Genomic DNA, 17,910 nt, shown 5'->3' with positions numbered 1-17,910 from the left:
TAAGACATAAGGTTTGCACTTAAACAAAAAAAGCTATTGTAAACATATTCAAATAGAAATCTGTGAATGAGATCAAGAGAAAGTGCAACAACTTTCTCTCGTGCTGTAAAGAATACAGGGGTTGGACAATGAAACTGAAACACTTGGTTTTAGACCACAATAATTTATTAGTATGGTGTAGGGCCAATACAGCGTCAATTCATCTTGGGAATGACATACACAAGCCCTGCACAGTGGTCAGAAGGGTTTTAAGCCATTCTTCTTGCAGGATAGTGGCCAGGTCACTACGTGATACTGATGGAGGAAAACGTTTCCTGACTCTCCTAGATCTGGTGACTGTGCAGGCTGGGGGAGATGTTCAACTTCACTTTCATGTTCATCAAACCAATCTTTCACCAGTCTTGCTGTGTGTATTGGTGCATTGTCATCCTGATACACAGCACTGCCTTCAGGACACAATGTTTGAACCATTGGAGGCACATGGTCCTCAAGAATGGTTCGGTAGTCCTTGGCAGTGACGCGCCCATCTAGCACAAGTATTGGGCCAAGGGAATGCCATGATATAGCAGCCCAAACCATCACTTATCCACCCCCATGCTTCACTCTGGGCATGCAACAGTCTGGGTGGTACGCTTCTTTGGGGCTTCTCCACACCGTAACTCTCCCGGATGTGGGGAAAACAGTAAAGGTGGACTCATCAGAGAACAATACATGTTTCACATTGTCCACAGCCCAAGATTTGTGCTCCATACACCATTGAAACCGACGTTTGGCATTGGCATGAGTGACCAAAGGTTTGGCTATAGCAGCCCGGCCATGTATATTGACCCTGTGGAGCTCCCGACGGACAGTTCTGGTGGAAACAGGAGAGTTGAGGTGCACATTTACTTCTGCCGTGATTTGGGCAGCCGTGGTTTTATGTTTTTTGGATACAATCCAGGTTAGCACCCGAACATCCCTTTCAGACAGCTTCCTCTTGCGTCCACAGTTAATCCTGTTGGATGTGGTTCATCCTTCTTGGTGGTATGCTGACATTACCCTGGATACCGTGGCTCTTGATACGTCACAAAGACTTGCTGTCTTGGTCACAGATGCGCCAGCAAGACGTGCACCAACAATTTGTCCTCTTTTGAACTCTGGTATGTCACCCATAATGTTGTGTGCATTTCAATATTTTGAGCAAAACTGTGCTCTTACCCTGCTAATTGAACCTTCACCCTCTGCTCTTACTGGTGCAATGTGCAATCAATGAAGACTGGCTACCAGGCTGGTCCAATTTAGCCATGAAACCTCTCACACTAAAATGACAGGTGTTTCAGTTTCATTGTCCAACCCCTGTATGTAACCCAGTTCTCCTCCCCTTAGCTGTTGTTGCACTCTGCTGGTCAGCTGGCTGAAAAAAAACTGCTCTAATGTGTTTCCCTGCCTTGCAAGAAAGAAATGTGTCTGCTTGGCAACAGACACCATGGAGTTGAAGCTGAAGGAGCACCACCTATCACTCTTATTAAGGTAATGGAGCAGCAGGAGTTCTGCTTCGATAAAGTAGCTGGAGTGTGTTACATGTTTTTGTTGAAAATGTTTCCGGAAATACCTTGATATCATTAACCTGTGTTGTCATGGTTGTTAGATGATAATTTCATATGGCTCACGCCTGTTATTTTATTTGGTTGGGTTGCAGAACAGACCTTCTACCAGTTCACCTAACTCAGACAAATACTTTTATTTCCTATGTTAAATCATTGTTTGGTTTACGGAACAATGTATTGTTCAGCTGTTACAGAACTGAAACTCTGATCGCAAATCTAAAATTCAAATTTGATTAGAATTCTATTTAGTTTAGGAACTCCTAAATACTATAGTTGCTTCTCGAAAAAGAGAAGTATTGCAACCTCATCTGATAAAAACTATAATTTTATTAAATAAATGAATGCAGGTCAACAACAGTACCCATAATAGAAATAAAGAATGTCTGCAAGCAGAAAAATCCTACATATATCAGGTAGCTCATATAGATTTAAATATTGTTAAATGTTTCTTCATCAGCTCTACTGCTCTCTAACCTTAGTTAGTTCTCAGTTTCTTCATCTGGTCCTGATGCAGTGGAATGAAATGCAATGTCCATACTGCATTTATATGTAGCTCACCCCTCAACATGGAATAGCTGGACTTAATGATCCTATGGGCTCCATCCCTAGCTCCACTCGCCAGCACACAGCCGAAGTCATGCATAATCCCACCAAATCTCCCCAGTTTATGAATTTTAAATGGGCAGGCCTAATCACGGGCAACTTTAAAGTGATTCCATTTCTAATAGGAAGCCAGACACCTGGGGTGGCCTCCCATTGTGGCCTGTCATCAACAAGGAGGGTGCATTTTATGGATTTTTTGTATATTTAAAAGGAATGCAATGTTTAATGCATTATTTCTTTCCATCTTCAGTATGGATGATCAGTTTTTAGATGGAAAAATCAAGTATTTTTAGCATTGAGTTGAGACTTTGCTTTTATCTATGTAGTTTTGTTCTCTCAAAGTTAATTGCCAATTTAATGGAACACGATCCAGTTCCAGCCTGAACTTGCTTAGTTATTTGTAAAACATTTCAGACCTTTGGGCAAACATTTTGTGCAGAGAACTGTATGGAAATGAGAGAATAAACTATTAAACTTAAACATTTGAAAGTTTTGCATCACTTCTTATGAATAATTGGCTCTAGAAGAAAAACAGTGGGGAAAACAAGTATTTGATACACTGGCAATTTTGCAGGTTTTCCCACTATCAAAGCATGTAGAAGTCTTTGATTTTTATCATAGGTATTCTTCAACTGTGAGTCACAGAATCTAAAACAAACATCACATTTTGTGGTAACTAATTTGCATTATATTGCATGACACCAGTATTTGATCACCTAACAAGCAGTAAGAATCCCCGCTCTCACTAGCCTATTAGTTCTTCTTTAAGAAGCCCTCCTGTTCTCCACTTATTACCTGTATTAACTGCACCTGTTTGAATTTGTTATTTGTATGAAAGACACCTGTCCACACTCTGATCAAATAAACTCCAACATCTCCACAATGGCCAAGACCAGAGAGCTGTGTAAGAACATAAAATAGTAGACCTGCACAAGGCTGGGATGGGCTACAGGAAAAGAGCAAAGCAGCTTGTTGAGAAGGCAACAACTGCTGGTGCAATTATAGGAAAATGGAAGTTCAAGATGATGATCTCTCTTGGTCTGGGGCTCCATGCAAGATCTCACCTCGTGGGGCATCGATGATCATAAGGAAGGTAAGCTATCAGTCCAGAACTACAAGGCAGGACCTAGTCAATAACCTGAAGAGAACTGGGACCACAGGGAGGATGGATGGGGCCATGGATCGGGAGATCTTAGCCAACAACCTCCTTCCCTCAGTAAGGGCATTGAAGATGGCTCTGGCTGGATCTTCCAGCATGACAATGAACCGAAGCACACAGCCATGGCAACTAAGGAGTGGCTCCGTAAGAAGCATCTCAAGGTCCTGGAGTGGCCTAGCCAGTCTCCAGATCTGAAACCAATCAAAAATCTCCTGACCTAAGTCCTAACTATATTGGGAATAAAATCACAAATTGCATTTTAAAGAATCGGTATTTTGTGCAAGATAAAGGTAGATTTTAAAATGGAGCTGATCTAAAAAAGTAGTGAAATGGCCCTTTACCAGACTGCTAAATTAGTAGCCAACCTTAGCGTCATGCTGTTTCATTATTTGTGAAACATAAAGATATTTAAACTCAACTAGCTAATTTTTGTGCTCAGCTGTCCAGAAGGTTATAAAACTGTTGTGGGTAAAAGAAAATCTAGATTGAGTCTGGAAAATTAGGAGCCCTGAATATAAGTCTTTACAACTTAAAGTTTATTTACATTTCCTTGGAAGAAATGTTCTATTGTTATATTTGTAGATAGCTTCATTAACAACCCCATATAACGAGAAAGAAGTTGTGATCTGGCCTGGTGAGATAACAGCCACTTAGAAAGGGTGTCAAGACCAAAGTGGATCCAGCCATTTTAAAAGAATTCCAATGTAATAAAACAAGGCCTAAAAGCTGCAGTAGGGATTTCTGAGAAAACCGTGGACTTAGCTGGAAAGTTTGAACAAGCACACCTTACAGGTCCCTCCCCGTTTGCTCTCTGCTGTGCTACAGCTCCTTCCCCACAGCTGAGGCCCACCGATGACGGCAAATAAACAGCTATGGCAATTTCATTGGTAGGGACAAAACATCAATGATATACTTTAAATTGACTGTGGCCTGCCCATACTTTGACTACAAACTCACTCTTCAACTCATTAGCACAGATCTTTTAGCTCAGACATTGGCACAGCTGCAGCACACCGGCAATCTTGCAGTGGAGGGTGTGAGCAGCAACCACTGGGAGGAGCCAGAGGAGCTTGATTTTTTTCACAGATTATCTGTCTCATATTCTACAGTCAGGACATAGTGACGCTTTTAACAAATATGTAAAAAATAAATTTTTACAAAAGTTACCTATTGCAGCTTTAACAGTTCATACAAGTGTTTTCATTGGTCCTAAAATTGCATGAAATAGTTATTTGCACTGAAGAATACATTGAAGGGCTGTTGGATTATTGATGAATGACTCATCAGTAGCAGGGCTGTGCATCTGTGATCTGTGATGGATACAATATGTCTCAAGATAATAATGACCCATTATTTAATGTTACATGAACATCAGAAATTGACTTGGGGCAGTAAGATTCAGCTTTTAATCATAGTGTTGCCGTTCAATAGAAGGTGATTCATTCTGATGCCATATACAGGTCCTTCTCAAAATATTAGCATATTGTGATAAAGTTCATTATTTTCCATAATGTAATGATGAAAATTTAACATTCATATATTTTAGATTCATTGCACACTAACTGAAATATTTCAGGTCTTTTATTGTCTTAATACGGATGATTTTGGCATACAGCTCATGAAAACCCAAAATTCCTATCTCACAAAATTAGCATATCATTAAAAGGGTCTCTAAACGAGCTATGAACCTAATCATCTGAATCAACGAGTTAACTCTAAACACCTGCAAAAGATTCCTGAGGCCTTTAAAACTCCCAGCCTGGTTCATCACTCAAAACCCCAATCATGGGTAAGACTGCTGACCTGACTGCTGTCCAGAAGGCCACTATTGACACCCTCAAGCAAGAGGGTAAGACACAGAAAGACATTTCTGAACGAATAGGCTGTTCCCAGTGTGCTGTATCAAGGCACCTCAGTGGGAAGTCTGTGGGAAGGGAAAAGTGTGGCAGAAAACGCTGCACAACGAGAAGAGGTGACCGGACCCTGAGGAAGATTGTGGAGAAGGGCCGATTCCAGACCTTGGGGGACCTGCGGAAGCAGTGGACTGAGTCTGGAGTAGAAACATCCAGAGCCACCGTGCACAGGCGTGTGCAGGAAATGGGCTACAGGTGCCGCATTCCCCAGACCTGAGCTACAGAGAAGCAGCACTGGACTGTTGCTCAGTGGTCCAAAGAACTTTTTTCGGATGAAAGCAAATTCTGCATGTCATTCGGAAATCAAGGTGCCAGACTCTGGAGGAAGACTGGGGAGAAGGAAATGCCAAAATGCCAGAAGTCCAGTGTCAAGTATCCACAGTCAGTGATGGTCTGGGGTGCCGTGTCAGCTGCTGGTGTTGGTCCACTGTGTTTTATCAAGGGCAGGGTCAATGCAGCTAGCTATCAGGAGATTTTGGAGCACTTCATGCTTCCATCTGCTGAAAAGCTTTATGGAGATGAAGATTTCATTTTTCAGCACGACCTGGCATCTGCTCACAGTGCCAAAACCACTGGTAAATGGTTTACTGACCACGGTATCACTGTGCTCAATTGGCCTGCCAACTCTCCTGACCTGAACCCCATAGAGAATCTGTGGGATATTGTGAAGAGAACATTGAGAGACTCAAGACCCAACACTCTGGATGAGCTAAAGGCCGCTATCAAAGCATCCTGGGCCTCCATAAGACCTCCATGCCACGCCGCATTGAAGCAGTCATTTTTGCCAAAGGATTCCCGACCAAGTATTGAGTGCATAACTGTACATGATTATTTGAAGGTTGACGTTTTTTGTATTAAAAACACTTTTCTTTTATTGGTCGGATGAAATATGCTAATTTTGTGAGATAGGAATTTTGGGTTTTCATGAGCTGTATGCCAAAACCATCCGTATTAAGACAATAAAAGACCTGAAATATTTCAGTTAGTGTGCAATGAATCTAAAATATATGAATGTTAAATTTTCATCATGACATTATGGAAAATAATGGACTTTATCACAATATGCTAATATTTTGAGAAGGACCTGTATGAAGACAAGGCAAAACAAACATTACGCAAATGAACGAGAACACTTCCTTAATAACTTAACAAAAAGTAATCTTTTTACAAACAGCACTAGCTTTATATTTCCACTCAACTTCAGTAACACCTAGCTCACACCTAATGAATCAACGAGCCATTGGGATGTATGAAAACAGGCCAGGCAACAGCTGTGCTTATCATCAGTCTGTCAGCAACTCAGTACTGAGCCGAAAATATTTTTTATATATTTTGAATAATAAAGTGTTCCTTTAACTAAGGAATCCTTTTTATTGCATGTGTTAAAAAAGTCACATGCTACAGTCTGTAAAAACAATCTCATTATTATTATTATTATTAGAAAAAACAATGAGAATAGAATTAGTTAGATTTAATGAGAATTTCTAATTTGCAGAACATTTGCAGAAGATCATGTAGCAAATCATAAGAATATGCATAAAATTATCTATGGCTTCCAGTCAGCACTGTTTTTTACCCCCACCATCCATCCATCCATCCATCCATCCATCCATCCGCTTTCTGGCAATGATAATTTGATGTCACTGTGAAGGAATCTTGGCCCACTCTTATTCAAAAAATGATTTTCATTCAACCACATTGTTGGGTTTTCGAGTATGACTGTATGAGTTAAAGGTGATGCTGTATTTCAATTAGTCCTTACTTTGACTTGGCCACTGCAAAACTTTTATTTGTTTGCTTTGAGCCAATCTGAGATGGACTTGATGGTGATCTTTGGGCCATTGTCTTGGTGCCTAGCTCCAGTGCCCTTGAGCTTGAGATCACAAACTGAAGGCCATGTATTCTTTAGAATTTTCATGTAGCCAAATAATATTACTTACTAAAATTCTGTCTTTCACTTTTGTGTTGTCAGTCCACAGAATGTTTTCCCCAAAGTCTTTGGTTTCATTAAGATTTTTTTTGGTAAATGTGACACTGGCTCTTTCATGCTCCTTTTGGTCAGCGGTAGTTTTTACCTTAAAACCAGGTTATCTTTGTCTGATATAAAAAATAGTTTGAAGACCTGAAAAATGTGGCAAAAAAACTGAAACTTAAATCTGTAAGGGCCAATTCACTTTATTATATATAGATTTGAAGGTGTCAAAATTGGGGGTTGTGCACTCCTACTTTTGCATGTGTCTAATCTCATTTATTTTGTTAGTTATGAGCCCATGATGCCCGTTTTATGCTAACTAATTCAACCTTCTGCTGGCATAAAGAATTAAGACCTCTTGAGTCAACGCATTTTAGCAGCTACCCTCCCCATAAGACTGAAAGGGTCCACTTATGGTGCATACTCAGCATTTTAAATGCAGAGTGGCTACAGAGTCAGACCCTCTTTTCTCTAGAAAAAAATCAGGATACTATACAGCATTTATCATTCTATCTGCATTTAAGCAACTGAGGGATATTGGGGTAAAAAAAAAAGTGTCATCGCTCTCCTGGATTTGTTTCATTCTTCCTATTTCTTCCTGTGCCAGCATTGTTTTGTAATGGAAGAGTTGTGACAAGAAATGGTACTTTTACATAAAAATAAATTTTAAAGAAAAAAAAGTTTTTCAAAGAGAACCCGGGTTCTGGGAAGCAAATGTAATAAAAGTTTATTTTTTGCCTCTCAAACAGAGAAATTATGCCGGGGCAGAGGAGTCTGGAAGAACTCGTAGGAGAAAGAAAAGAAACAGCATGCACATTGTGCTGTTGTCAGGGATGTATGTTTAATCGCCTTTGTTTAAGCACATGGTAATGACTCTGAGGTGGAGGTGGCTGGCACTTTGGATTGTCACACATAAACCAGCGTGCAATAATCCTTTAGAAAGATCAGATTGAGTCCATGCACAGTAGGAATGTTTTTAGGAACTTTAAGGCTAGATTTGTCAGAAGAAATGCGCTGTAAGCCAGAGAGGAGAAACCTTCCCAGCTAAAGCATAATCTCAGTCACAATCTCTCAGCACATCAGAGCCTGACTGTTTTTGAGGACAACGCCCGGCGGAGGGAAGAAACTCTGTCTTGGCATGTTGCTAGGCGATGCATTAATATTAATGCTGTCTTTCTCCAGAACGCGTGCTCGTCTCTGCCCCCCTTGGGAGAAACTGAGGCTTAAAGATATCTCCATCTCTCTGATACTTCTTTTATCCTGCTTAAAACTCATATCAAAGGTTTTAATTACATTCTGCTAATGTAACGCTGTGGAGCTTTGTCGAGGAGTCACTATTGCCCTCTGAGTTTCCGGCTAACTCTGTTGATAAGCCCAACTTTGTTTAATTGAAAATGTGGACTATTTTCTTGTGTTGTTTGAACCTGTGTGAAGGTTTTTAGTTTTTTTTTTTTTTTTTAACCTAATCTACTCAACATCATATCTGATTCTGTAAGCATGCTTCAAAAACCTGACAAAGAAACAGTTCATTTCTTTTCTACACCTTTTGAAAATCATTTTACTCATGGGAAGTAAATCTGTGCTGTTGTCTGCCCTCTGCTTCACCCTATCCCTCTGCTGGGCTCTTAGCCTGGAGTCATTGTCAGGAGACCTCGCTGCTCCTTCCTGCTGCCCTCTCTGCAAAACCATTTTCATGGTGCTGAAATACAGATGTTATCCATCTGATTAAACGTTCAAGGTTACGTCTCCCAATACATCAAAGTCCCGAAAGAAGCAGTGTGACAGCCAGTAGTTTTGGTAGGTTAGAGGTGCAAGCTCCAGTGTTCTCCCATTGATTTTTTTTCTTTGTTTTTTCACTGACACCCAATGTGTGTTTTGAAATAAATATCCTCTTGCATTACTTTGGTAATGCATGTCTGTCTACCTTCTTTCATTCAACCGGATTTGTCAGTGACCATATAATAGAGGTTGTATAATAATATTCAGACCACTTTATCACACTACAACCACAAACCTCAATGTCTTTATTGGACTTTTATATGCTAGATCAACACTAAGTAGTGCATAATTGAGACGTTGCATGAAAGAGGCAGATGGTTATACGACCTTTTTACTGTAATAACTCAAAATGCATTCCAGTGCAACAAACTGCCTTAAAAGGTCAATTAATTAGTAAGTAGAATCGTAGTTATAAGTCTAACTGTTCTGTGAAGGCATCGGAGGTTTGTGAGAGAACATTAGTGAATAAACAGCATCACGAAGAACATGAAACCCAGCAGACAGATGAGGGGGAAAGTTGTGGAGAATTTTAAAGCAGGGTAAGGCTGTGAAACAATATCCCAAGCTTTGAGCATCTTACAGAGATTATGGCATAACTGCACACCTACCAAGACATGGCTGTCCACCTAAACTGATAGGTCAATCAAGGAGTGCATTATTCAGAGAAGTAGCCAAGAGGCCCAAGGTGCCTCTAGAGGAGCTGCTGCTCAGGTGGGAAAATCCAATATTAAAGAATAAAGCCAGTACAATTACTCTTTGCACTTTGCTAGAAGTAGGCAATTCAACAGACATGTGAAAAAGGGTTGTTCATGCCATAGGAGTACAAAATCACATTTTATAGTCTACATACAAAAATCTATGTGTGGCAGACAAAATATTGTTGGAAGCATCATGCTGTTGGAACTACAGGTCCTTCTCAAAATATTAGCATATTGTGATAAAGTTCATTATTTTCCATAATGTCATGATGAAAATGTAACATTCATATATTTTAGATTCATTGCACACTAACTGAAATATTTCAGGTCTTTTATTGTCTTAATACGGATGATTGTGGCATACAGCTCATGAAAACCCAAAATTCCTATCTCACAAAATTAGCATATCATTAAAAGGGTCTCTAAACGAGCTGTGAACCTAATTATCTGAATCAACGAGTTAACTCTAAACACCTGCAAAAGATTCCTGAGGCCTTTAAAACTCCCAGCCTGGTTCATCACTCAAAACCCCAATCATGGGTAAGACTGCCAACCTGACTGCTGTCCAGAAGGCCACTATTGACACCCTCAAGCAAGAGGGTAAGACACAGAAAGAAATTTCTGAATGAATAGGCTGTTCCCAGAGTGCTGTATCAAGGCACCTCAGTGGGAAGTCTGTGGGAAGGAAAAATGTGGCAGAAAACGCTGCACAACGAGAAGAAGTGACCGGACCCTGAGGAAGATTGTGGAGAAGGGCCAATTCCAGACCTTGGGGGACCTGCGGAAGCAGTGGACTGAGTCTGGAGTAGAAACATCCAGAGCCACCGTGCACAGGCGTGTGCAGGAAATGGGCTACAGGTGCCGCATTCCCCAGGTCAAGCCACTTTTGAACCAGAAACAGCGGCAGAAGCGCCTGACCTGGGCTACAGAGAAGCAGCACTGGACTGTTGCTCAGTGGTCCAAAGTACTTTTTTCGGATGAAAGCAAATTCTGCATGTCATTCGGAAATCAAGGTGCCAGAGTCTGGAGGAAGACTGGGGAGAAGGAAATGCCAGAAGTCCAGTGTCAAGTACCCACAGTCAGTGATGATCTGGGGTGCCGTGTCAGCTGCTGGTGTTGGTCCACTGTGTTTTATCAAGGGCAGGGTCAATGCAGCTATCTATCAGGAGATTTTGGAGCACTTCATGCTTCCATCTGCTGACAAGCTTTATGGAGATGAACATTTCATTTTTCAGCACGACCTGGCACCTGCTCACAGTGCCAAAACCACTGGTAAATGGTTTACTGACCATGGTATCACTGTGCTCAATTGGCCTGCCAACTCTCCTGACCTGAACCCCATAGAGAATCTGTGGGATATTGTGAAGAGAACGTTGAGAGACTCAAGACCCAACACTCTGGATGAGCTAAAGGCCGCTATCGAAGCATCCTGGGCCTCCATAAAACCTCAGCAGTGCCACAGGCTGATTGCCTCCATGCCACGCCGCATTGAAGCAGTCATTTCTGCAAAAGGATTCCCGACCAAGTATTGAGTGCATAACTGTACATGATTATTTGAAGGTTGACGTTTTTTGTATTAAAAACACTTTTCTTTTATTGGTCGGATGAAATATGCTAATTTTGTGAGATAGGAATTTTGGGTTTTCATGAGCTGTATGCCAAAATCATCCATATTAAGACAATAAAAGACCTGAAATATTTCAGTTAGTGTGCAATGAATCTAAAATATATGAATGTTAAATTTTCATCATGACATTATGGAAAATAATGAACTTTATCACAATATGCTAATATTTTGAGAAGGACCTGTATTTTATCCAATAGGTACAGGGAAGCTGGTCACAGTTAACAGGAAGATGGATGGAGTTAAATGAAGGGTAATGCTGGAATAAAAGGTCAGAGGTTTTGAAAGAGTAGATCGCTACTTGGCACGTGTCCTTTTCTTTCCACATGAAATCCACTAAATTAAATATAATACATTGATGTTTGATGGTGGCATGACTACTTTTTCCTACTCTATGTTAAGATTCCGACTCTAGGATGAACCCGTTTCTCTAGAACTGACAGAGAATCATTGTTTTACAAGATTATGCATTCTTAGGCATGATTAGTTGTCATTCTGCCTGGGTAGGTAAAGAGTCTAAGCTAGTGCACAACCATTAGTTTCTATGTAACTAGTAGCTGATACTTGTTTGGCAAGATAATGTCGTACAAACATCATACCCATGATGCTCTAAATTTCTTTAACAGGAAACCAGTGCTTTGAGTCACACTCCCAGACTGCTGTGTGCACTCGGTGATGATACTTGTACAGTTTTAAGAAGCTACAGCATAATATTAACTCTTAATAATTTTATCGGGATTCTGGTAACAACATTTCTCTCTTCACAGTGCTTAAGTAAAGTTGTGGTTTTAGCCATTTTAGGCAAGGCATAATGAGTTGCCAATGAGGCTTTATTAAGAATTGTTTCTAACCTGGTAATTTATATAGCTTTATCTGGGATTAGATTGCTATTGGCTATTTAGGTGTTGACTCTTAAACAATCAAAAATACTCTCTTGATTGGCTGATATCCTACAAGGATGGGCACAAAGAGCAGGTAAATTAGTAGCACTGATTCAAGATCAGTTTTCTTGCCAGATGAAATGTTAAACAGCTGCACCTAACTAATAAATACAGACACATTAATAAATAAAATACATTATGGACTCTAAGTTTCTTGTGCTAGTCACTTTTTGGAGACTGCAAACCACCTACAGTGAGAGGAATAGCATCATGTGTTTAATTAGACAGCTAAAGGTGCAACATTCAGAAATGGGTGTTAAAAAGGTGTACCACTTGTATGTTCCACTTGCAGTGAGCTGGCTTCAAAACAGTCCTTGGAGGATGTAAGTTTTGGCATCAAATGTTGGTATATCAGGCAGTAAAAATGTGGAATGGAAATGAAATTCTCCAGATGAAGAAGATGCCTTGTAAAAGCAGAAAACAGCTTTAAAAGAGCTGGTAATGATTGTTCTTTCTTTTTTTTTTTTTTCAGAGATTGACAAAATCCAGAGAGATGACGGGAAGGAGGAGGAGAAGTTCATCGACGTCGTCATCAACAAGAACATGAAACTGGGCCAGAAAGTTTTAATACCAGTCAAGCAGTTTCCTAAAGTAAGTGACATAGCAGCGCCACCAGAGACTCGTCCAAGAAAGTGACGTGCACACACGGAGAATTTTAGATTGTGCTATATTTAGATAATGAAACCAACTCAAGCATGTGTGGTTTTGATTCCACTTCCTACCAGCATCCACTTGACACTTTTTGATGATATTTTGTCATTAGATGCAGCACCTCTGCAACAGTTTTGGCTGACAGAACTGGGGTACAGCCATGTTAGGATGTTACTTCCTGTCTAAAGAACTGCAGACATTTTTAAATGCTCACATTATGTGCATACAAAACACAACTCTGATGCTCTGACCTTGGACAAAGACTGTGTGCTCACTTTTAAGTATTCTGCCCAAAACCTTGGAACAGGCCGGCTGACAGGTTTGCCAGGGCCTGGTACCGCACTGTCTTAACGCACTCTTGCCGACCCCAGGGGCACAGTGTTAAGTGTGTCGCCAGCACCATCCTGCCTGGTCTCACCTTCAAACTATCCGACCGGACAGCTAACCCACCTGCATTCGGCACTTCCACTAATATCTGTGGTGAGGCCTTTCTGCCTCTTCCTTCTCTCTGCCTGAGTCTGCCTCTCCACTCTGAGACCGGCAGCTTTCCTCTGCTCCACCCCAGTCCATCCCGGACTGCAGGTGGAGATCTGGGCCCCCCTGTTCTGGGCCTGGTACAACAGACCTATTTGTCTCCCCGTCAGCGGGTCTGGCTGTTAATAAAGAACAAGGCTCAAGGGAGCTACGTCACCATAGCTGTAAAGTTGATCGTTTTATCTAAAACCGTAAACCTCTTTTATGAAAAAAAAAAAGCGTAAAAGCTTGGTTAGTGAAAAAAGAAACTTCCAACACAATCTGTCACAAGTAGTGGGTTGAAAATGTTCTGTTTTTCAATAACTGTTCACAACGTGAGAGCATTTTGAGGGACAACACTGATTTTGTCGAGAGCACTTAAGCCTCACTCGCCATGAAGAGCTTTCACCAGCACTAAAGTTCTTTAGGTCCACAAGCTTATTTCATGACAGCGATTTCCCACTGGAATCACAATGGGAAGGCTGGTGTAAAAGTGAGAGGGCTGCTTTTAGACAGGGGACATCACTCAAGTTTTCACTTGAGTTCTCTAGGGGTCAGACAGCAGTAACCTGCAATATGTCAGTGGAGGGAAGAGGGAAACAATCCACATATACCAAACTTTGAACCTGTATAACTAGTTTCAGGGTAAGTTTCCAAAAAATATATGCTCCCCTCAGTATACCTGAAACAAGATGCAGAGTAAAACTATACCACCATCAGTTTAACATACTACTTGAAAAGATTAGTAATAGTATACTTACAATAAAGTAATAATATCACTCCATCCCACCATTGTGTATCTGCCAGGCATTTCAGTAACGTAGGAAGATTCGTTGCCTGAAGTAAATGACTGTCCTGTATCGCTTTCTTATGCCTTTGATAGTGTAACTAGCACAATTTGATCACTAGCTGCACCTAGCCTGCCACAAATGTTTTTCGTAAATGTCAAAGTATTGATTGGCATGAATCCCGCAAATCTAACAGGCCATACATAACGCACATACGAAGGATAGTTTTTTTTAAGCGATATTCCACCATCTAGTTGTTGGAGTTGTCCAATTATGTCTCATTTCGCTGCTTTGCATTCTAAATACCAAAATTTTGATCTGTATAAAAGTTAACAACCTCTACTTAATTTAGAATCTGCCTTATAGCAAAAAAACATTACATAACATTTTTTTATTTATGGGTAAATAACCCTTCAAATGATGAATGATCGGAGCGGCTCCAACTGTTTGCTGCCTGACCTACTTTCTGATTAGATCATCTAATAATTATTTTTCCACTTTGCGGCTCTGGTAGACTCTATACAGAGCACTGAATGTTCTTCTCTAGATGGAAAAAGGAAAATTGCTTACACCCTTCATCTCAATACACATGCACTATACAGGTCCTTCTCAAAATATTAGCATATTGTGATAAAGTTTATTATTTTCCATAATGTCATGATGAAAATTTAACATTCATATATTTTAGATTCATTGCACACTAACTGAAATATTTCAGGTCTTTTATTGTCTTAATATGGATGATTTTGGCATACAGATCATGAAAACCCAAAATTCCTATCTCACAATATTAGCATATTTCATCCGACCAATAAAAGAAAAGTGTTTTTAATACAAAAAACGTCAACCTTCAAATAATCATGTACAGTTATGCACTCAATACTTGGTCGGGAATCCTTTTGCAGAAATGACTGCTTCAATGCGGCGTGGCATGGAGGCAATCAGTCTGTGGCACTGCTGAAGTCTTATGGAGGCCCAGGATGCTTCGATAGCGGCCTTTAGCTCATCCAGAGTGTTGGGTCTTGAGTCTCTCAACTTTCTCTTCACAATATCCCACAGATTCTCTATGGGGTTCAGGTCAGGAGAGTTGGCAGGCCAATTGAGCACAGTGATACCATGGTCAGTAAACCATTTACCAGTGGTTTTGGCACTGTGAGCAGGTGCCAGGTCGTGCTGAAAAATGAAATCTTCATCTCCATAAAGCTTGTCAGCAGATGGAAGCATGAAGTGCTCCAAAATCTCCTGATAGCTAGCTGCATTGACCCTGCCCTTGATAAAACACAGCGGACCAACACCAGCAGCTGACACGGCACCCCAGATCATCACTGACTGTGGGTACTTGACACTGGACTTCTGGCATTTTGGCATTTCCTTCTCTCCAGTCTTCCTCCAGACTCTGGCACCTTGATTTCCGAATGACATGCAGAATTTGCTTTCATCTGAAAAAAGTACTTTGGACCCCTGAGCAACAGTCCAGTGCTGCTTCTCTGTAGCCCAGGTCAGGCGCTTCTGCCGCTGTTTCTGGTTCAAAAGTGGCTTGACCTGGGGAATGCGGCACCTGTAGCCCATTTCCTGCACACGCCTGTGCACGGTGGCTCTGGATGTTTCTACTCCAGACTCAGTCCACTGCTTCCGCAGGTCCCCCAAGGTCTGGAATTGGCCCTTCTCCACAATCTTCCTCAGGGTCCGGTCACTTCTTCTCGTTGTGCAGCGTTTTCTGCCACATTTTTCCTTCCCACAGACTTCCCACTGAGGTGCCTTGATACAGCACTCTGGGAACAGCCTATTCATTCAGAAATTTCTTTCTGTGTCTTACCCTCTTGCTTGAGGGTGTCAATAGTGGCCTTCTGGACAGCAGTCAGGTTGGCAGTCTTACCCATGATTGGGGTTTTGAGTGATGAACCAGGCTGGGAGTTTTAAAGGCCTCAGGAATCTTTTGCAGGTGTTTAGAGTTAACTCGTTGATTCAGATAATTAGGTTCACAGCTCGTTTAGAGACCCTTTTAATGATATGCTAATTTTGTGAGATAGGAATTTTGGGTTTTCATGAGCTGTATGCCACAATCATCCGTATTAAGACAATAAAAGACCTGAAATATTTCAGTTAGTGTGCAATGAATCTAAAATATATGAATGTTACATTTTCATCATGACATTATGGAAAATAATGAACTTTATCACAATATGCTAATATTTTGAGAAGGACCTTTACAGATTAAATGCATGCCGAAAGGGACATTCATAGTTATTTGATGTGATGGGACTTGATGTTTAACAAAATGTACCTCATTCGTTCATGTTTACACCCACGCAAGATGCAATTTAGGATACATACATGGCAAGGGAAAAACAGTGGGACAGCGGCTTTAGTCACATCTTTCTTTTTATTGTAGTCAGATTTTTTTATAGACATAATTCATCCATCAATCCATTTTTCATTGCTGTTTGATCTGGAGGCTGGCTCTATCACCATATATGAGTAATTTCTGGCACTAGTCAGATACTTTTATAGACAGACAATATAACATTACAGTAACTTAAATGTGAGAAGCTTTGTAGCTAAGTTTATCCAAACAATAACATATCTCTGCTTATATCACTTCATAAAAGCTCAGTGGCCTTAGGAGACTCAAAAGGAAGCAATGCCAGCACAAATCCAAACACCTCAAGTTGCCAGATTCTTTTGATACAAAAATCTAAAGTGACTGGTCACACAAGAAGGGGAAAGCAAAAACAAGGTTGACTGGATGTAAAACATTGTTATTTGAATTGTTATAGCTAACCCTCAGCTGCTTTCTGCACATTCTGGCTGTAAACAGGCCCCAAAATAGATTTTTACAGAACATATTTAGATAGGTACCACCTTGGGAGAGTACCACCCAGGTGTAAATGTTGTCTGTTGACAACTTTTACACTCTTTTACACATCATTGCCAAAGAAGACTAAACAAAATTAGTATTTTTCTATATTATGGTGATTCCTTATTAAAAGGTGGTAGCCCACTGCCAAAACTGTGATTTAAAGCTATTAAAAATGTTTATGCTCTGCTGAATTATGTTGCTAACACAGGAAAGGGGCAGAAAAGCAAACAGAGACACATGGGAAAAATAATCTGCTCATCTTTTTTAAATATTTTACTGTTGAAATGATCCCAGCACTGTCTAGTTTTTCTTGGGGTTGATGGCCCTTTAGTCACTCGCATTCAACACATCATGGAGCTCAAATTAATTGTCCGATCTAATCCTAACGAGCAATGGCTATTGCGCGACACGCAGTGTTATCTGAGGCTGATCTGGGTCTCCTAGGTTCACAGCTAACCCGATTTGCTTTGACAGCTTTGATAAGTAGGGCCACTAATACGCTGTTTAGAGCTTCAACAAGCCAACGAAGAAAGACAAATTCAATTTGTTCCTTCTGACAGGTAGCAGTGGGAAGAGGGATAGGTCTGACTGGAATGGGTTTTCTCTTGAGCTGCGAGCATCACCTCTTGGCTTTTGGCATTGAAGTCGCACTGGCATTTTCCAAACAGCCATTTAGAAGAAGTTAAATCCATCCACTAAAAACATGGCTGTTTATCAAAGATGAAACAGGCAAGAACACCAGGTAGCTAGGGCCCGACTGCCAACTGTGTGATAAAATAGAGGTGATTTTTTTTTTGATGAATTCATAGACACAAAAAGGTTT

At 40.7% G+C, this 17,910-nt stretch overlaps 1 protein-coding gene across 3 annotated transcripts in view; it reads left to right on the top strand.

The window, feature by feature from the left end:
* Positions 1-17,910, top strand: part of khdrbs3 (KH domain containing, RNA binding, signal transduction associated 3) — a 205,915-nt gene that overhangs the window by 65,430 nt on the left and 122,575 nt on the right. For all 3 annotated transcript variants that reach the window (XR_007041146.1, XM_047384667.1, XM_047384666.1), the window contains exon 2: positions 12,748-12,866. Coding sequence is in view for 2 of the 3 variants with exons in the window: in XM_047384667.1 (XP_047240623.1) it covers positions 12,748-12,866 (119 nt within the window). In the remaining variant the exon portion in view is untranslated. The remainder of the gene's footprint in view (positions 1-12,747; positions 12,867-17,910) is intronic.

The sequence above is a fragment of the Girardinichthys multiradiatus genome, chromosome 13 (genome assembly GCF_021462225.1).
Source record: "Girardinichthys multiradiatus isolate DD_20200921_A chromosome 13, DD_fGirMul_XY1, whole genome shotgun sequence".
NCBI classification, from domain to species: Eukaryota; Metazoa; Chordata; class Actinopteri; order Cyprinodontiformes; family Goodeidae; genus Girardinichthys; species Girardinichthys multiradiatus.
This window is presented reverse-complemented; position numbering and strand designations above follow the sequence as displayed.